The sequence below is a fragment of the Aethalodelphis obliquidens genome, unplaced genomic scaffold (assembly GCF_003676395.1).
Source record: "Aethalodelphis obliquidens isolate GAN/ISIS:26980383/991018 unplaced genomic scaffold, ASM367639v1 scaffold27, whole genome shotgun sequence".
Lineage (NCBI taxonomy): Eukaryota > Metazoa > Chordata > Mammalia > Artiodactyla > Delphinidae > Aethalodelphis > Aethalodelphis obliquidens.
Window position 1 is genome coordinate 10,960,970 of NW_020837971.1, and position 22,000 is coordinate 10,982,969.

The 22,000-nt window shown below is 41.8% G+C and overlaps 1 protein-coding gene across 1 annotated transcript in view; it reads right to left on the reverse strand.

Annotated features, from left to right (window-relative positions):
- The window catches only part of LOC113629489 (amphiphysin), a 187,102-nt gene that overhangs the window by 67,034 nt on the left and 98,068 nt on the right, over positions 1–22,000 (reverse strand). The window contains exons 3-6 of the mRNA XM_027123961.1: positions 15,727–15,777; positions 13,181–13,275; positions 9,965–10,060; positions 1,587–1,694 (exon numbers count right to left, since the gene is read on the reverse strand). Coding sequence (XP_026979762.1) covers positions 1,587–1,694; positions 9,965–10,060; positions 13,181–13,275; positions 15,727–15,777 — 350 coding nt within the window. The remainder of the gene's footprint in view (positions 1–1,586; positions 1,695–9,964; positions 10,061–13,180; positions 13,276–15,726; positions 15,778–22,000) is intronic.

Below are 22,000 nucleotides of genomic sequence, written 5' to 3' on the forward strand. Positions count from 1 at the left end.
AGCCTGTGCTCTAGAGCCCACGAGCCACAACTACTGAGCCCACATGCCACAGCTACTGAAGCCTGAGTGCCCAAGTCCGTGCTCTGCAACAAGAGAAGCCACCACAATGAGAAGCTCACGCACTGCAACAAAGAGTAGCCCCTGCTTGCCGCAACTAGAGAAAGCCCACGTGCAGCAACGAAGACCCAATGCAGCCAAAAATAAATAAATTAATTTTTAAAAAAGTGAAATACTGAATCTTATTTCAAAAGGAAAACGTGATTGATTACAATGGTTGCTCTTGCATCTCTTACAGAGTCATTCACTCTACAAAAATGCATTAACAGCCTGTCACATACACTGCTCTGCTCAGGATGCTGGACACGGATGCTTCTCCAAGAAATTCCCTGTCTAGTGGGAAGTCTAAGTAATTACACTACAAGAAAGGGCTTATAAGCTGTTACGGAGCATGCTATTAAGGAAGATGGTGCAAGGAATCGAGAAGGTTCCATAGGGCAGGTGATGTTTTAACTTGATATCAAATCTTGAAGAATGAGCAAATGCTTGCTAACAAAGGGGATGGAGATTGGACTGCAATACATAGAAGGTGGAGTTGCTGGACTGGGGATGCGAGCTCACTAACCATGTGGACTTATCAGGCTGCTCCACCTTTGTGCACCTCAAATCCGTAAAATGCACATAGCAATGCCCACCTCACAGGTGTTGTGAGTATTGAAGAAAGAGGATGTAAATGAAGTGTTGAACATGGTGCCTGGCACCTCAGGGGCCTCGCGTGAAGGGCAGCTCTTATCACAGCCGCTCAGCAGCTGGTATTGTAGGTCACAGAGGCTCCAGCTTAGGACATGTGTAGAGGGAGGAAAGGAGGGGAAAGAAGACTTGAAAGTTGACAAGGACGGAGAGGTGAGTCAGAACCAAGTTGCGAAGGTTGCATGGGCTATAGTAAGGAATCTAGAATTTTTTTTCTACAGGCAGTGGGAGCCGTTAAAAGACTTAAGCAGTGGAGAAACTCTATCTAGATATGTGCTGCAGAAAGGCCATCCAGGCAGCTGTGTGTGTGCAGATGGGGGAAGGCAAGACTGGAGGCCAAGTGAGAAGTCAGCAGGTGTCTCCCATGAGTTGCCAGCCGATGACTGACATACATGGTAAAAGCTCTGGAAATGGGTTTTCTAAAAGAAAAAGAACGTCATGCAATTGTAGTACACATCTGTACGCTCAAGCACAATTTATGCCTGAGAATTTCACACTCGATTTCCTAGCTGAATCTGCATCTGGCATCAAGTATGGAGCACGACCACAGAAAGAATGTAAGGACGCGTTACTTTCTTTGATCAGGCAGTACTGTTGGGGGCGAACGTTTATGATGATGAAAATGTGAGTCAGTGTCACCCATGTGAACTCTACTGTGACCTGAAAACCCTTAATGTTACTTGAAAATTATGAACAGCAGCCCACAAGCACCGTGCTTCAGTTTCAATTCTGTCCTGATTCCCATCTCCATGAGAAAGGGAAGATTTCATTTTCAAAAGCAAAGTTGCGATGGGTCACAGAACATGGAGAGTGGTGACAACAGTGGGATCGGCCCCTACCTTAGAGATGCGACTCTCGTCCTTCCTCTTGGAGCTCTGCAAAGCCTCCAGGTGGTGGCGGGCACTGTCGTAGTCCACCAGTTTCCTGCTGCGCTTTGCGATGCGGTTCTGCCAACAGGGAAACATATGCGCTAAGAAAGAGACGCGGTCCCAGACTCTCTTCTTGACTGCCGAAATGCCTTCCTTGTCCGCAGTAGCTGGGGACCTTGACCGGAGATCGAGGCGAACCAGAATTTCACTAGACAAATGACCCCTGGAAAACAGACTACAGCTTCCGCTCCTTTGTGTGAAAACCATCAGGTAAAGGCCTCCCTTCTGAAAATAATTAGGACAATCGTAAGGAGGTGAAGGCAGAATTTGCAAAGACCAGAGAAATTCCAGAACTGGTTGAGGGAAGCACCTAAACCTATACTCTCTGTTAGTCTCTATTCTAGATCTTTAAATGTTCCATTCTGAAGATAGTATAAGACTATATTAGGATTTGGTTTTATAATTCTCATAGCACTCACACTAACAGCAGTTCTATAAATCAGATTTACTTCCTAAGAAACCCTTCTGCCTAGAAGTGTTTGTCAATCCTTTTGTTCATTCAAATCATCTGAGGAGATTTAAAAATATATTGATTTCTAGAGACTTTTGTTTCCAGTTAGGATATAGAGAGCTGCAAACAATGTTACGGTCACACTAGCAAGAAAAAAATCTGGATAATTTATAAAAGCATAAATTGTCTTGATTGTATCACACACATGAGGTCATATGGCAATAAAGGAATCTCAATTCCAAAGAGGGATGAGTCTCTTCAAGGAGAGACGAGACATACCAACTCTTTCACCTTTGGCAGGTAAAAGCTGTGGCCACCATACAAGTGGACAAGAAGTAGACAGCTAAAATTTTAACACATTGTTTAAGGTCTATTGTGGACTAACGTGTCAGTTTGGGATAGCTGGGTGTCCAAGACACAAAGGGAAGTTGCACTTACGGGCAAGCTCTTTCCTTGGGCCTCCATTGGATGCTATGAGAAAGTCTGGGGACAAGACACTTCCTTGCAGTGCAAGGGAGAATGAGATGATCTCTGATGGCTATGGGGGTAGAAAGACAAAGCTCTGCCCATTCCCTTGGACATTTTTCTCTTTACAAAGCAAAAGCCTTAAGCCACTTGAGGAGGAAACAACAGATCCTCTGGTCCACAGAGACCAGGCAGAGATCCACTGATGCTGGGGGAAAGGTAGAAGCAAAATCAATCTGGCCCCAGTGATGGATAGGAATCCCTTGGGCCCCTAGATATATTCAAAAATAATTGTAACACACAGAAGAGTGGGAGAAAAAAATCTCAACCCATAGGGGAGGAACATAAAACCCTCTTGGGCCCAAGATCTGATTCCTATAACAAGAAGAGGTCTGATCCCACTTTGGCAGGGTCAGAAAACTCCTGTTCAAGCTCAACCACAGATACGAGGCCGACTTTGCCTAAGACAGGCCAGGAAAGTATAACATAAAACAGCCTTGCCTCAACTCCAAGCCCAGCACTGAATAACAAGAAACAGCTGCCTACCACTGGAGAAAGGCCAAGTGTATGGAGAGAGACTCCCTCTGAAACACTGGCACACAAGGACACCTGAAATCTGAGGGAGGCAGGAACACGGAGAAAAACTCTCTGGCATCCAAGGGCCCAACCAATGTGGGTCAAAGTAGAGGCAAAAACTAGACTTCAACCCAAGAGCCTGAAAATTTTATAGATGTTAGACTATACGTGCAAGGTATTAGCAGCCCAATTCTAGAGGAATTTGAAAGCGACAGTGCACCGAAAGTAACAATAGCAACAACAAAACACAAGTCCAGCTCAAGGTGCAAGCAGAGTAATTTGAACTGTCCCACTACTGGCTTGACAAAAAGGCACGCCCATTTCCAGGCATAAACAGTACTCCAGTCTTCACTATTCTATACACGATGTCTGGCATTCAATCAAAAATTCTGAAGCACACACCTTAAAAAAAAGAAAAGTGGCCCATGAGAAAAGACAGAGCAAGCAACAGAACCAGACATGACCCAAATGTTGGAAGTACTAGTATTTTTTTTGGGGGGGCTGCACCCATGCAGCATGCGCGGTCTTAGCTCCCCAACCAGGGATTGAACCTGTGCCCCCTGCAGTGGAAGTACAGAGTCTTAACCACTGGACCGCCAGAAGTCCCCAGTCAGTAATTTTAAAATAACTATGACTAATATGTTAAAGTATCTAGCTGGAAAAGGTAGACAAAATACATAAACAGATAGGGAATGTCAACAGATACATGGAAATTCAGCTAAATGGAAATCAAATGGAAATGATAAAATTTATCAGAGAGGAGAAATTTCTTCATTAGACTTAAAACAGCTGAGGAAAGAAACAGTACAGTTCAAGATAAACGAAATGAAGAGAAAATTTTCTCATTAAAACACAAAGAGAGGGACTTCCCTGGTGGCACAGTGGTTAAGAATCCTCCTGCCAATGCAGGGGACACGTGTTCGAGCCCTGGTCCGGGAGGATCCCACATGCCGTGGAGCAACTAAGCCCGTGCGCCACAACTACTGAGCCTGCGCTCTAGAGCCCGCGAGCCACAACTACTGATGCTGCGTGCCACTACTACTGAAGCCTGCACTCCTAGAGCCTGTGCTCCACAACAAGAGAAGTGACCGCAATGAGAAGCCCACGCACCACAACAAAGAGTAGCCCCGCTCGCCGCAAGTAGAGAAAGCCCACACCCAGAGATGAAGACCCAATGAAGCCAAAAATAAAAATTAATTAATTTTTAAAAATCACTAAAGAAACTGCCACGAAGTGAGCAAAAGTTTAAAAATAAACAGAATCAAGCATACAAGACCAATACAATATCAAACAGTCTAACATCATGTAACTGGAGTCTCAAAGAGAGGAGAGGGAGAGGCAGAGAAATATTTGAAGTGATAATGGCTGGGAATTTTATAAAATAAGGAAGACATCAGAGTACACATCCAAGACCTTCATAGAATCCCAAGAGGGATAAATACCAGACAAGACACAGACAGCTACACCAAAACCAAACTGCTTCAAATCAAGAATAAAGAAAAAAAATAAGTACAAAGGTAAGAATTGCACAGTCTTCAGAAACTGTGCAGGCCAGAATACAATGGAGTAGCATCTCTTAAGCACTGCAAAATAAAAAATCAAGAGAGATTTTTAGAATTCTATTCCCAGTGAAAATACCTTCCAAAAGTAAAGGTGAAATACACGTTTTTTAAAAGACAAACAAAAGCTGGGGGAACTCATTGCCATATACGAATTTTAATACCAACAGGAGCTGTACAAAGAAATGAGTACCAGAAATGGTAAAAATTAAGGTAAATAGACAAGATTTTGGTTTTTTACTTTGAATTGCTTGAAAAGGTCACTGAACGAGAGAAAAGCAGAAACAATAGATCGTGGGCTTTATAACCTATGTATAGGGAAAATATATGACAATAAGAGCGCAGGGAATGGAGGGAGGAGCTGGAAATACACTGCTATAAGGTTCTTAGACTGTACATAAAGTGCTGCAACGTTACCTGAAGTTAGACAAGTTAAAGATGTACATTGCAAACTGTAGGGCAACCACTAAAAATTAAGTTAAAGAGGAACAACTAATAAGCAAGTAGTGTAAAATATACTGATTCCTGAGCCCCAGACTAAGAGATTCTGATTTAGTTAGTCTGAGGCAAAGTCCAGGCATCTGTCCTTTTAAAAAAAATCCCCAGGGGTCTAGTTGTGCCCAGCTAGTCTAATACTGAGAACTGCAGAAGAGGATCCCTAAAAAACTTTAAATTTCATAGGGTAGGAAGAAGAAAAACAACAATAATATAAATGTTTATCGTTTACAAAACATAGTCCTCTGGGTCTTCACAGCAATGCCCAGTATGGGTGTTTCAGGGATTTTCCCATTTTACAGGTAGGGAATTTGAAGTCGCATGAGATTAACCTCTAACTTGTCCAGAATTACTCAGAAAGTCTGTGGCAAAAGATGAATTAGGTATCAGCCCCGGGACCAGTGCCAAGAGTAGGGTGACTCCAGTGAGACACCTAGGGCACAATGTTTAAGGAGGCTCTCACTCTTGGGGTAATGTTAGTGCAGGGTCAGCAGTCCACATAGGACTTTGAACCCTCGTGCCCTCACCTGTCTCACTCAGTCCCTGCCCCTGATGCTTGGTTAGTACTCTTTCTAGCACTTCCCAGGTGTCTCTGACAGACTCTGTCATCCAGCTACCATCTGTCACTCTGTGCTACTCCTCTACACCCCCTTCAGGGGTGATGACAGGTAGGGCGGGCAGTTACACTCATTTAGCTGCTTCCAATCCCTTTCACTTTATCCTCTGCACCGACCACTTCCGACTGGCGTCAGTGGAAGGATGGCTGACATACCACGTTCACTCAAAATATGTGATGAATTAGCCCAGCAGGGTAGAGAGAAAGGTGCTAACAAGGTGACAAAGCTCATTACTTTCAGCAGACACCTGTTACCTTCCAAGGAGCACCGCCCCTTGAGGTAGTGGCCTTGTGTAACTCTGTGGAAACTTTTACAAAGCTCTGCTTTGTGGACTTGGTCGGGGGTGGGGAGGTTGTCCTTTAGTATCTTCCAAAAAAGCAAATCTTGATGCTTTGAAGATAAACTTGATTTTCGAAAAGAGGCAAAATTCAATTACTTCCAAGCCTGCGAACAGTGCACTGGATCATCTTATTTTTTGTTCAAAAGCAAGAAGTGAAGTAAATAATGTGAGGCATTTTCTTGTGTAACTGACAAGTTAATTACGGAGTACAGCTTACCATGGTAGAAGTGACATTTTGAAGGCCATCACTTATTTTGATGCATATATTTTTGTGTTGGCAAAACACATCAATCTTATTGCCTTACCTACCTGATATTTGGGAAACCTGAAAAAAGAATCACATCTCCTAAGAAAGGGTAGAGTTAATACACTATAGATTTCACATGGAAAATGATACACTTCTTATTTAATCATCCAATGGTAAATTTTATTAAATTTACTAGCTTAATCGTTTAATTAAATGGCTTTTAAATATTTACTTATTTTAGTTATGTATTTATTTTTATTATTTTTGGCTGTGTTGGGTCTTGGTTGTAGAGTTTGGGCTTCTCTCTAGTTGTGGCGTGTGGGTTTTCTCTCTCTAGTTGTGGTGCTCGGGCACGTGGCTCTGGAGCTGTGGGATCTTAGTTCCCTGACCAGGGATTGAACTTGTGTTCCCTGCATTGGGAGGTGGATTCTTTACCACTGGACCACAAGGGAAGTCTCAATTAAATGGTTCAATTAAAAGTTCTTCAGATTCCCCACTATTCATTGACCGTATGCAGTAAAGAAAATAATTTACTAAATTTTAAAAAAATTTCAACAATAACCCCAATGTGGAATTCATTTTGGCCCACTGCTGTAAATATATGCTTAATGGCTCATGCACAGCTGCTAAGATAAAATCTAAACTTCATTTTACAATAACTGCTAACAGCTGTAAGCCTGTGCAGGTTGGGGACAAGCTGGCTCTTATTCCAACATTGATTTTAGATATCAGCGCTGCACAACAAAAACTGTAACACCAGGTGCCCTGCCAATCACAGCTGGAAAAGTCAAACACCATTCCCTCATGAATGGTACTGCATAGCCCTTGCTGATGGGCTGCAGTAAATATTTGGAAATTTGCCTCACCATGCACACCCTGTTGATGTGAATGAGTTAAGGAAGTCAACTGTGTTCCAGGCTTTGAAAATGCTCCACTGTATTTTTAATCATTAATCCTCCTTTTCATCAATAACCCATTCACTACATAATCTCTCAGCACTCACTTTATGAAGTGACAGAGTCTGTATCCACGTCTAACTTCCGTCCATTGAGTAAAAGGCACAACATCTGTGTATGTTCACGGAAGAAGTCTTTCAACTATTAGAAACAGCTATCCCCACTGCTCTCCAACCCCAGGTTGTTTCCTTTCCAAGTTAAACACTGCTATTTCCTTCACTGTTCACCATATGAAATGGTTTCACAATTGTCTATCTTGGTTGAAACCCTATGTGTATGCTCTAATATTCGAAATGTGACTTCAGAGAAACAGAGAGAGAGATTATGTAGGCTCTTTCCACGATGCAGGTAAAACCATATTTCATTTATCTTCAGGGAATCCAGCTACATAACATGATTCCAAATCTCTCATGTAAGATCATCATTGTGTGTGACCTCAACCATGGACACCATGGACCACAGGAAAAGAACTGCTTAAACAGAATAAAAGGACTTCCCTGGTGGCTCAATGGTTAAGAATCCACCTGCCAATGCAGGGGGCACGGGTTCGAGCCCTGGTCCGGGAAGATCCCATATGCCACGGAGCAGCTAAGCCCTTTCACAACAACTACTAAGCCCACGTGCCACAACTACTGAAGCCCATGTGCCTAGAGCCTGTGCTCCGCAACAAAGAGAAGCTACTGCAACGAGAAGCCCGCACTCAGCAACGCAGACCCAATGCAGCCAAAATTTAATTAATTAATTAATTAATTAAAAAATAGAATAAAAGTTCCACTGAGTGTTTCAACAAACTGAAAAGACTAACCAACATAATCCATCATGAGTTTATTTTAATCTCTCTGTTTCAACAAAGGTACTTCTGTATGTCTTCTGAAATTTTACGCTCCTAGAGAGAATGGTCAATTTCCAAACAGCTATTGCTGGGCAGTATCATAACAAATAACAGATAACAAACAGATCCTTCACACATTTTTGGTGATACTAAGTTTTTGTTCCTGAAGCTCAACAACTTTTCAAATGTATTCTTCTGTAGTCAATCACAGCCTTTATTTGCTTATCGAAGTTGTACTATCAAATATTATATGACTAATTTAGACAAGTTGCGACGTTCTTTGAAATTTTCAAGTAGGAAGACAAACGTTTCTTTTACGTAATTTATTAGGAATTGATTTTTATGGAGACTGAATTACCATGCAATAAACAGTATTCTAAAGCGTGATAATAATTCTGAGACTGTTTGCTCCACAAATGCTGCAAATTCCAAGGCAAAATGTCAATGCCTATCAAATTATCTGAAGATACCTCAAAACACATTCCCTGTGTACAGAATTTTAACTTTTTAAAAAATTGCTTTAATTTCTCAGAAAATTTTTAAAACTGACTTAATACCTTTCCAAATTAAGATGGAGCTATACAATGACCCGGTAAAGCATTCTGCTGCCTATTATGATAACATCACCTAGAATTCGTCATTTGGATTTGTTCTCTGGGACATCTTGCCAACAAGGCTAATATGTCCAGTCTGATCCACTTAGGTTTTTGTCTGGTGCCTCTGGTGTCCCAAAACACACTTCAGGTGTTGGCCATCTAGCGTTAGGCATTCTGTGTGGGACTGAGGAAACTAACAGGAGTATAGTTTTGGCCAAGAAGCTTCACTATGTTTCATGGCCAAGGGCGGTGCACATTATTGCAGATAGTTTCCTGGTGTCTGGCAATGGCTATAAAGAAGGCCAGGTAAAAATGGAACTTCACATCAGAGGTCACCTAGCAAGATACTGAAAATGCCCGTGGACACTGGTTCATGGCCTCCTTGCTCTACAGGAAGGGCAGCACATGGCTGTCTTACCTAGCGGTCCTCTTTGAGCTGGGAGAACAACTAGGGAGCAGATCTATTAATGCTACCATTTGCTATATACAGCCCTGATGGTTTAAAGACTATCTATACCTTAAGAGTCAATTTCAAATCTGTGATATTCAATCCTTCACTTCCTTTCAATGAATCCAAGTGTCGAATAAGACAAATGTTTTAGACAAGGTATTTTTAGATCCAGATGCAAATGTATTTGAAATGCTTACATCTTAAGAATTCAATGTGAACCTGAAAATTTCAAGGAGAGAAAAAATATGCAGGTGTACCATGAACATACACAAAATAAACAGTAAGGAAAAGATCAGATTTTGCTCTCACATGTGCAATGAAGTTTCTCCTTTCCTCATGACCTTTGTTTATTCTAACGGAAATTTTTGCCAAATGCCACATAACCAGAAGGTTTGAACATAAAGAAGACTGGAATTTTTTGGTATCTCTGATTTATGATTTTATATCCATAGGATTAAAAAGACTTCTGTAGAGAAATAAAAGCTGAAGCAGTTCATTAAAGGGGGAAATGTGATTTCTGGAACTATATTTCATTTTAAACTGTTAGGAACAGGATAAAAATCTCATGCTTAAATAAATGAAAAGTTACCAACTGTTTTTGATGTCAGCTTGAGGACTTTTAATTCTACTTATCTCTTGCCCATGTTTTAATAAGAACATGGGACCATTCAATTCTTCCCTTTATAGACACAGAATAAAATACCTTTATGTCAGGAAATTGGCCCAGATAGGTGTCCAGTGTCAGCAAGGACCCATCCACTAGTTTTTGATGGAAGTCTTCCCACAGCACATCACATTTCTGAGAGAAAAAGAGAAATAAAGAGACAACTGCAGAATGATTTTAATTGGATCACTTTCACCAACTTCTAAAAAACCTGAAACTATAAAATTAAATAAGTTCTACTTCCCTGGCTAGTAAATGCTAGAAAAGTGTGGATTATTTAAGAATACAGTAATTTGGCTACCAGTTCTAATTTATAACACAGGCTACCTAAGGGCTCAGCTCATTTAAAAATGTGTTTCTGATTCCGAATTACTAAAGAATGTAGAAACTTCAAAAGGTCCCCCGATTCCTATAAATGGACTTTGGGGCTAGGAGTCTGTGAAGAATTCTACCAAGACAGTTTGCTTCTGAAGCAATCCATGAAATTAGAAACCACTCCAGACAAACAACAAACCGCAGTTGAAGCCTCCACACAGGCAGCAGAAAATTTAGTCATACTGGGAAGGGCCCTACCATTTATGGAATATCAATTGTCATGAACACAATGAGTATTAGATATTATTATTATTGTTACTCCTATTACTGTCAAGGCATTGGGTTAAAAGCTGTATGTGTCTGTGTGTGTGTGTGTGATTTAATTCTCACAATAGCCTTATGAAGAAAGTCTCATTGTTGCCATTATACAGAAGATGATGCTGAAATCCAGAGATGTTACATAGTTTGGCTAAGGTCATGCAGCTGGTATATGACAGACTCTGGTTTCAACCCTTGAATTTGAAGCCCATGATCTGTCGATGACACCAGGCTGCCTCACCAGAACAGGCTGCCTCACCAGTTCATATCCTAGCTGTGTGACTTTGGAAAACTGAACGTTCCTGAGTTTCAATTTCTCCAAGTATGTGCGTTGACAACATAAACTTGCTTCACAGAATCCTAGGCACATGCGCAAGAACGTCATTCCATATTCCTCCCGTTACTACATCTGGCATCTCCTGACAATGTCTACCCTTTCTTTTTTCTTAGCAATAGAACGTCCAGTTTTAGCCGGGCACACGGCTGCCTAGGATACAGACCATACTTCCCAGCCTCCACTGCAGCCAAGTGCAGCCATGAGACTAAATTCTGCCAATGGGATGGACTTTCAGGAAGTGGCCCTAAAAGGAGGCTTGTCCTCCAAGCTTCCTCCTTCTTGCTGACTGGAAGACAAAAATGAGAGCTGATAGCCAGAGCTCAGAGGCATCTTGAACGTGGAGGTGGCAGCAGGGATGCAAAGACAGGCCCCTGATGCTCGTGGGTCCCCCATACCACACCTGGGCTGCCAACCTCCAAGGTCGATAATGGGAGAGAAGAAGCTTCTCTCTTGTTGAAAACCACTTTTTAATGGTTGATTTGCTTCTCTTTTTCACACGTTACAACCCAATTCTAATTGTCATAGATCCTTATTAAGAATTTTATGCAAACAGGGACTTCCCTGGTGGTGCAGTGGATAAGACTCCGTGCTCCCAATGCAGGGGGCCCGGGTTCGATCCCAGGTCGGGGAACTAGATCTCACATGCAAGCCACGACTAAGAGTTCGCATGTCACAACTAAGGAGCCCATGTGCTGCAACTAAGGAGCCCGCCTGCTGTATCTAAGACCCGGCGCAACTGAATTAATTAATTAATTAATTAATTAATTAAAAAAAAAGAATTTTATGCAAACAAAAAAATTTAAGTCCAGCATACAAAGAGGCTTATCTTATGATCTGAGCAGACCCCCTGGACATGCAGTGTCAGGTGCTTCACCATTGAAAGATTCCCCAAATCCTGGCAGCCACAAGGATCAAGGTAGGACAGCAGCTGTTTCCTTAGGAATCAAGGTCAACAGTGGCATTTGCCACACACAGAATTGTAATGTGGTGTTCTGAAAAGCCATTCACACAAGTTTCTAACCATTCCCTTAAAAATTCTTCTTTTCACAATGAATTTTTAATTATACACCTCTAATTGGAAATTTACAAAATGAGTTAAGCCTTTAACAACACGCTGTTGAAACACAGTGTCTTTATATTTAAGAAATGTGAGAAGATGCCATTCCTCAAAACTGCATTGGAAAATGGTGTGTGGAGGCTAGTTTTGCCTAATTCACATACTGAAAGTTTTCGAAAGAGGTAACAGAGCTCACAATGAGCTTTCTTCATAAATAGATCTCAGTTTCTATCATAGTCATAACTGTGGGGATGTCAGAATTTTGGGGAAGCAGCCCAGGAAAGATGTTAACCCATCTTTCCAAAGGCTGCATAGATGATCGGCATGTCATGTACCAGACCCTTCCCTGAGTTGTGGCGGCCATATGTCTTAACTCTCCTGTGCCTCCTGAGAAGCAACGAGCTCCCATGAAGTGGGCATGATGACCAACCATTCTTTGTTTTAACAAAGAGCTTGGACATGAGAAAACCCGGCTGCAGGCTTCCTAAGGTCAGTAATAATCACACACACTGTACACTAGGTCGAGGATGTGAATACACTCAACTTTAAGTGTGTTTTTAGGAGATACAACTATTATTCTCACTTCGCCAATAAGGAAACTAAAGCCCAAGAAGATTAAAGAACTCATCTGACGTCACATCCCATTCCGCTTTCTTCAAAGCAACAATGACCACTTTCTCACTTCCCAGAGCCAGACAGCCCTGAGCTAGACGGTGCATTTCAGGTGTTAAGACATGTCTAAGGACGAAGCCTTTCATTAGTTAAATTCCTATTAGCAGGCCCTGTCCTCAGCCCTGCAGACCAGCGAAGGGACCATCTAGTGGTAAAGTGAATGGGATGCTCTTCCCAGATCCCGTGCCTGCTTTCAAGGAGGGATGGGGAAGAAGGTGCAGTACATAAAATCAGGCCATGAGCCAGTTCTCCTACTGGAATGGGCTAAGAAGTGTAGTAAAGGACAGACAAGTGCTATTCTTATGTTGAACAAAACCAATCTTTAAGCCACAGCTTTCTACCCAAGTGGCTTTATTGTCATGTTCACTCCTCACTGCAAGTTTGGGTTGATCTGGATGGTGGAACTGCACAGTGCCTTCTGGGTACACGGTGCCCCTTCATATTAGGGCCATGAAGCGGTGAGAGGGGGTCAGGGGATAGGCTGAGTGAGCAGGACATGGTGGGAACCTCACAGAAGTCACCCTGGGGCCTCTCACGTGCTGTGACCAGCTCTCACCTCGCCAACCATTTTCACGTCTTCGCGCCCGTACCAGTCAGGCTCATAGACTTCATGCAGCGACTCGGTGAGCTTCATGGAAGCCTCTTGCATGCCTAGCATTGGAGAAAAACAACTCCTGTTAGAGAGAGGTAGGTGAGGAGTCTCTTCCTCCTTTCCCTACTTTTCAAAGTGAGAGGAAAAATCTTGAATACTTGCTAATTGTTTAAGGAAAACCTGGGCAGGCACAATTGCTCTTTGCACCTGTAGTCCTGATTCTGATTACAGTGTGCATTTTCTAGTATTTTCAGGATAAAGATACATGCTGGGTCGTGAAAAAAATCAACAAGGTGTTCTAGTCTAAAAACACCAATAATAATATGTCCTATTATGTGTGCTGTCACTTGCTAAATGGCATGAAACCGTAAATGTATGGGACACCTAGAATACTTACCTATAAAACTAAAGAGTTCTAAAACAACTAATAGCAAATGACTTTAAATATTAGAAATAAAGCATCTGGCGGGGGGAAAGCAGATAGAAGCAAAATCTATAGGATTTTCAGGCACCACTGAAAGGGCTTTAAGTGGCCTAAAAATTTTCAAAAGAAACAAGAAGTTGTTCTTTTTCTAATATTACTAAAAGCTTATACATACAGTTTTAAGTCAGAACTCTCAGAAAGCTTAGCGTTCTTAAGTCTATGGGTATTTTCAGAATTTTCGTTAAGGTACAATTTGGTATGTTACAAAAATATGGTTATTAATAATAGGAAAGATAAAAAGTTCCCCAGTGCAACATGGTGATACAAAGTATCACAAAGTCTTTTCCAGACTCCCTCTGCCCCTCCTTCAAAACATGGAGGGTAAAGTGTGGATTGCCGTGGAGACAGCTCAGGGTTGGGGACAGAACAAGGTGGAGTCTTTGGCTGGCGACTTGGAGAAGCGCCTCTTTGGCACCAGACTCTCCCTCACAGCTGGAAGGTGAGACCTGACCGAGTTGGTGTCCTGGTCTTTGTCACTAGGGGATATGAAAAGGGGCTGGATAGAAGGAGAGGAGAGAAAAACCACAGTGCTGCCATTAAAAATAAAAGACACATAAACTTAATGCCAATGAATCAAAGAGGGAAATTTTTTTGTTAAACTGAAAGCTGCAACACTCTAGACTCACCCACATGCTTGCTGAATTTAAGACAGTCAGTTCTGGGTTCAACAATGAGAGAAAAGGACAAAATAAAAGAAGATGGCTGAGGAGTTTGAGGTTTTTGAGCACAAGATGCCTGTTCTCCTTGCTTGGCCCTTGAAATAAACCTTTCTCTGCTCTACAAAATAAAATAAAAAATGAAAAGAAGATGTCTGAAATGATCAAAGTATTCGCTCAAAGAGTCACACAATGGAATATTACTCAGCCACAAAAAGAATGAAATAACACCATTTGCAGCAACATGGATGGACTTAGAGATTATCATACTAAGTGAAGTAAGTCAGACAGAGAATTTCATATGATATCGCTTATAAAATGATACCAATGAATTTATTTACAAAACAGAAATAGACTCATAGACATAGAAAACAAACTTATGGTTACCAAAGGGGAAAAGGGTCGGGGAGGGATAAATTAGGAGTTTGGGATTAAAATACACACACTACTATATATAAAATAGGACCTACTGTATAGCACAGGGAACTATACTCAATATCTTATAATAACCTATAATGGAAAAGAATCTAAAAAAAGTATATTTATATATATTTATATATATATTATATATATAAAGTATATATATTTATATATATATAACACATTGCTGTACCCCTGAAACTAACACATTGTAAATCAACTATATATCAATACCAATTTAAAAAAAAATAAAATAAAATACTAGTCCCACCCCACAAATCTCTCCCCACTAATCTCAAAATCTGCCTTATCATCCACCACATCCGTGGCTGCACTTGGATCGGACTCAGTGCAGGGGGCTGGACAGCGGCCGGCCGGCAGAGATGGAGCGCACACCCTGATCACTCTCCCTGCCCTCCGTCACCAGCCTCATTTCTTTGCCTTGAATATCCCGAGACTAGAAACCAACGCCAGAGCCTCTCTGTCCCCCTACAGTGGCAGGGCTGCAGGTGCAGCCGGTCCCCACAAGCCACATGCAGTCCAGGGCCATGCTTCCTGCTAACCCTGCTACCATCCCTCGCCCCCTCCAGCTAGAAGGCTTGTGTGTAAGTCTGTGAGCATCCAGCTCTTGGGACATACTCTCCCCTGGGATGAAATCAGCTGCAAGGTCTCAAGCTCACTCTATCTAACAACTCTTCCTAGAAGGCTGTAGGACGTGGGAGGCACTTATTCCTAGTTTCCAGCATAAGGGCAGACACATTTGTTCCTTGTATATTCTGATTATCATTTCAATGGGAATTGGGGAGTGGGTGGAATGGAACACCTGTGCTCGAGTACCCATCCTGCCAGAAAGCCAAATGGCTGTATAATTAACACTCAATCTTGTTACTCTTGAATTCCAAGAACAACCCGTGCTTGGTAACATGCAGTAAACAACTCATACACATTACCTTTGATAGCTGCTAAATATCCTCGGAGTTCTCGCTGAAGTCTGGTACCCTCTGCCTGAAAACACACAAACACAGAGATGCTAAGCATCTTGTCTGTATCTTGCATGCAAACATGTACAAAGCAATAAGTCTCGAGTTATTTTCGCCAGGAGCTCATTCTTGAAAGAACATAAATATGTGGACACAGACTAAACAAGATGCCCAAGACTAAACAAGATATTTACAAAGATTTTACTCAGCCTAAAAAGGAAAAGGAGAGGGACTTCCCTGGTGATCCAGTGGGTAAGACTCCACACTCCCAATGTAGGGGGCCCGGGTTCGATCCCTGGTCGGGTAACTAGATCCCGCATGCATGCTGCAACTAAGACTCGGCACAGCCCAAAAAAATTAAATATTTTTTAAAGAAAGAAAAGAAAAGGAGAAGGCAAGTAAGACTTTGCTTAGAAACTGTGACCCACCATACAGCAGTTCAATACATTCAAGAGCTACTAAGTCTCTAAATTTTGACAGGTAGGTTACAATGGTTGGAAACTGATCACCACCGTTCACTGTTTAATATGGTAGCTACTAGCCCCAAGTGGACAGAGATTTAGTGCCCAAAAACATATATATCTCATTAATATATTCTACACTGACTGTATATTAATACAATATTTTGGATATACTGAGTTAGATAAACTATATTGACTCATTTCATCTCTTTCTTTTCGTTTTTTAAAAATTAAAGTATAGGGCTTCCCTGGTGGCGCCGTGGTTGAGAGTCCGTCTGCCGATGCAGGGGACGCGGGTTCGTGCCCCGGTCCGGGAAGATCCCACGTGCCGCGGAGCAGCTGGGCCCGTGAGCCATGGCCGCTGAGCCTGCGTGTCCGGAGCCTATGCTCCGCAACGGGAGAGGCCACAACAGTGAGAGGCCCGCGTACCGAAAAAAATAAAAAAAAATTAAAGTATAGTTGATTTATAATACTGTGTTAGTCTCAGGTGTACAGCATCTTTCACTTTTTAAAATACATTAGAAAATTTTTAATTATGAATGTGGTTTGCATTGTGTTTCTATTGGACAGCACCAAATTAGAGAAATTGTTCAATTGTAAATGTTGGCCCATGAACATTTGTTTTGGTTTGGATCGCACTTAGAAACTCTAAGACTCTGAGATAGGATTAGATTTTAGTCCGGAGTTACCTCAGGAAATGTTGATGGTAGCGTGGAGAAGTGAAGCAGGTAAGGAAAGAGAGCCAACGCAGGGTGCATTAGCAAGCAAGCTACTACAGTGGGCAGCCCCGCCTTAACCCTGCTGGGGAACTCTGGGAGACAGACTCAAACACCCTATAGACATCCTAACCGAGGGGCAAGGGAGCTGGGGCATTTATGCATCAACTCCTGCCAATCATTGGCTGAGGGCTGCTTCTGGGGGACATTAATTCCCCATTATGTCCATGTAGGGACAGATAGGTCTCAGGAACCACAGAAAGCCCTCGGGCAAAGAGCTCTGATGCTGGAAGCTGCAAGTCAGTCTAGTGGGCTCAGAAAAGGTAGGTGCTAGGGGCATACAGCTGGCACCTACAGTGTTGCCTATGATACTGCAACTGAACACATTAAAAATATATGCATTTTAATTGCATAATCATTTAACAAAAGTGAAGAGAGCTAGCATACAGAATGACTCCACCTTGAAGATTAATACTATAGCAACTGTTTTATAACTCTAACTTGATAGTTAATAATACACCCACTAATATAGCAACTATAATAGTCACATTCAACGAGCATTTGTTAGTATTTACCAAAAAGGGAGAGGGGATGAAGGCAAAAAAACACTTATATCCTTCAGGGACTTCCCTGGTGGTCCAGTGGTAAAGAATCCACCCTGTAATGCAGGGGATGCAGGTTCGATCCCTGGTCAGGGAACTAAGATCTCACATGCTGCGGGGCAACTAAGCCTGCACGCCACAACTACTGAGCTTGCGTGCCTCAACTAGAGAGCCTGCGTGCCACAAACTACAGAGCCCACGTGCCCTGGAGCCTGTGTGCCACAACTAGAGAAGGGAAAACGCGCAGGCCACAACTAGAAAGAAGCCTGCACGCCACAATGAAAGATCCCGCGTGCTCCAACTAAGACCCGATGCAGCCAAAAATAAATAAATTAATTTAAAAAAAAAGAAAACTAAACTCTTAAAAAAAAAGCCTTTCCATAAATTATAATCTAGTAGAGGAACTAAAATATCTATACGAAAAATTGCATTGCAAAGCAGATTATACTTAACTCTGAAACACCATCCAAACACAACGCAAAGCCAAAATGCCCACCACATTTAAAAATAGATAGTGATTAATATAAATAAACTCTGGGGACTTCCCTGGTGGTCCAGTGGCTAAGGCTCCGTGCTCCCAATGCAGGGGGCCCAGGTTCGATCCCTCGCCAGGGACCTAGATCCCACATGCTGCAACTAAAGAGTGCACATGCCGCAACTGAGAAGAGTCTGCATGCCACAACTACATATCCCAAATGCCTCAACTAAGACCTGGCACAGCCAAATAAATAAAAATAAATATTAAAAAAAATACAAACAAACTTTGAAAAGAAGTGTTTAAGACTATGCTGGACTCCAAAATAAATTCTGGAAGAGAATATTTTCCTATATCTTATAGTGCAGGTATAGTGACATTATTTCTATAAAGTCTATGTAAAGCTCAGGTGAGGTCTTCTTTACCTGCCTTAAGCTCAGGCTGTTTTTGCAACTCTGTAAATCCAGGTACCACCAGATGAAAGCTTAGGGTTAATTCATTTGTTGGCACATATGAACTTCAACCAGAATGGTGCTATACAGAAAGGCAAAACAGAAATCATCAAAGTTCTAAACAACTGACTCCCTTTCTTGTGGCTCAGCATGGCTTAAAATCAAAACTAAGTTTCCTTTGCCTTGCTGAGCCATTCAGAAATGCAGTGTGAAAGCAAACTACTACAAGCTAGATTAAAAAAAAAACTAACCATAGTGGATTTCCAAAACATCAAAGTATAGTGTAAAACTGTAAGCAAAGAATAAGGAGAACGAAGAAAAATGCTAATGATAAACACTTGGGCACAGGTAGAAGATATGAAGGATCCAGAGAAGAAACAGGTAGAATCAGGCCAAGGTCCCCAACACGAACAGGAAAAGAATTTGGGGAAAAAAGAAGTCAGTCTTTCCCCTATTGATTATCTATTTTGGGACAGATACTGTGTAAGATTCTGAGTACATAAAAAGCTGAAAAGACATTGTTTGGGGAGATTTAATTATTGTCTCATCTACACTGCATCTCCCTACCAGATCTGTTTTGAGGGGAGGATTATGCTTCCTGCCCCATCAACATCAAGCTTGGTTGTGGGACTTGGCTAATGAAATGTGAGTGGAAGAGCCACGTGCTACTTCTGAGCAGAAGATGTAAGAGCCGTCACACACTCCGACCATTTCCTTTCCCTCTACCATGCGTCCCATAATGTTCCAGATAGGGGTTGCTCCTCCAGCCTGGATCTCAGAGCGAAGGGAAGATGAAATGGGCAGCTACTGTGCACATTTTCATAAGCGAGAAACAAACCTGTTCTTAAAAGCCACCAAGGTATTGGTGACCTACCCTAAACAGCCTGATACAATGGTTCACCATTAAGAGTAGAAATGCAGAAAGACAGAGTAGCCTGAAATCTAACAACAACAAGCCAATGGAGTTACTGAGCAGAAGAGCATTAAGGGCACTTACAGAAACATTTCAGAAAGGAAATCAAATTGGAAAGATGAAGGACAAAGTGGGTGATTTAGCAAATGGGAGCCTGAGTGGTGGCCAAGTGATTGAAAGAGGTAGAATGGTACTGAGAGAGGACAGCAGGCCACAATCATTTGTCCCAACAGACGGCAGATAATTGAGAGAGAATAATATGTGAAATCAGACATGTGATTTACCCAGACAGATCTAGGTCCAGACCGATCTAAAGCCTACAGCCCTGAAAGGGGTGATGAGGAGGGTTTGACTCCCCTAAGGCCACGTTTTTCAAAATAGGTAAGTGTAGACCTTAGAGGCACTTAATGATTTGTGTAGCACACTTACAGCCACAAAATAAACCTAAAACATCTCGCTGGAATATCAATTTATTGAGATTGGTGGGGGACAAATGGAGAAACCATTATTTCACCACCACTAAGCCACCTGTTAGGATGTAAAATGAAAAGCTGCATAGAGATGAAACAGAACTTCACAGATGTCTCCTGTTTTCAGATGTCTGCTTTAAGACTCTGCTCTACTACTGCTCCTGCCCCTTCCCTGGAAAAGCGCAAGAGGCACTTAGCTCAGGCAGGGCTCACAGCTCACCCAGAGGGATGCTTTCCCCTCAGGAAGTAATACAGAGCCAACCACAGTAACTGATGGTTTTGAGTTACCCTGACTGCTCAGAGTACCTGGAAACAGCGGAAGAGTAGGGTGGAAAGGCATTCTTTTCCCAAATACTTACGAAATAAAGCATGTCAAATTAAGCCCACAATTAAGTCACTGCCTTTTCTTTCAAGAAAAGTACAAGAAAGAGAAGGAAATATTCAGGCTCCAATCTATACACTGCATTCATCTAGCCCAAGGGGAACAATAAACATTTTAAAAAATAAAATAAGCATCCCAGAAGAAATGTTTAGATATTATAAGAGTGACAGAAAATTCAAATTATATAATAATGGCTTAAATTCATGAGTTCAATTTAGCCAGATAAACTGGAGGCTAACTTAAGTAACTTTATTCTTTTCCAATTATTAAAATTCTTAATTTTCCCCGTGAGTATTAAGGTTCACAAAGCATTCGGTAATGACCATATTGAATTTCGTATAAAATTCTGCCTGAATCAAGCAAAGCCTCTGGAAAGAAATTTTTCACCTATAATATGCCACACAGTAGCTCTGCACAAAACCTATTGCCTAATAAAATTTACTTAACATCATTACTCTATGTGAATCACAAGTAAGTTTTAAATGAGAAATAACTTCTTATAGCACTGCTCGCATTTCACTGAATCTAAAGTTCGTTCCAAATTCCTCTGAAAGTTACCATTTCAGTCCTTCAGCCTTGAATTGTGTATTGTGCATGCGTGTGTGCAGAAAAAAGACTGAAAATTCCACAACCTTGTGAATTTTCCCTTCAATTTCTTAATGTCATTCTCTACAGTATAAAATTATTATTCCAACTCTTGGTCACACTCTCCTCAGGACTTATGGGCAAGTGCATTGCCTACTAATTACCTACTAATACGCCTCTTTGGAAAATATCTAAGAAGGATTCACTGCCCACAATATCCCTTGCCCTGGCATATAGTATAATAACATGCCCCTGGTGTTAGTCAGAGGTTCTTTATTTTTTCAATTGCATCATTTATCAGTGTCAGGAGCCGCTGCCTCTCAAGCCTAGACGGTCCCCCAGGCCTGGCTTTCTTTCCACACAGCCCAAGGGAGTGGCTTCCTTCTCCTTCCTCATTAAAGCTACCCCCAAACACCCCTCCCTTATGTGTCACGCCCTCACAGGGCTGGGGAGAAGGAAACCGTCTCCCCAGTCTTCTTTTCCTGGATGTTCTGGAAAACAAGCCAGGGTCATTTGGGGTTTCATCATGAAGATATCCAAAATGAATAGGCAAGCTGGACCTAGAGATTGTCATACTGAGTGAAGTAAGTCAGACAAAGAGAAATACCGTATGCGGAATCTAAAAGAAATGATACAAATGGAGAAATGATACAAATGAACGTATTTACAAAACAGAAATGGACTCACAGACTTAGTGAATGAACTTATGGTTACCAGTGGGGGAAGGGTGGAGGGAAGGGATAGTTAGGGAGTTTGGGATTGACATGTACACACTGCTATATTTAAAAAGGATAATCAACAAGGACCTACTGTATAGCACAGGGAATTCTTCTCAACGTTATGTGGCAGCTTAGATGGGAGGGGAGCCCTGGGGGAGAATGGATACATGTATATGTATGGCTGAGTCTCTCTGCTGTGCACCTGAAACTACTGCAACATTGTTAACTGGCTATACTCCAACATGAAATTTAAAAAATTTTTAAATTAATAGGCAAGCAAAAAGTCTTCATGGTTTTAAAACCTTACAAAGGTCTGAGACTCACTGCCTCTAGTCAAAGAATCCCTTTATTCTCTTGCAGAGTGGTCTCTTGAAGCTGTTGCTTTCTTCCCCTAGTGCTGTGAGCACCTCTCCATGATACCTGCCTCTAAGGACTAGACTGAAGTTTAAAATCTAATTAAATAGCTGGA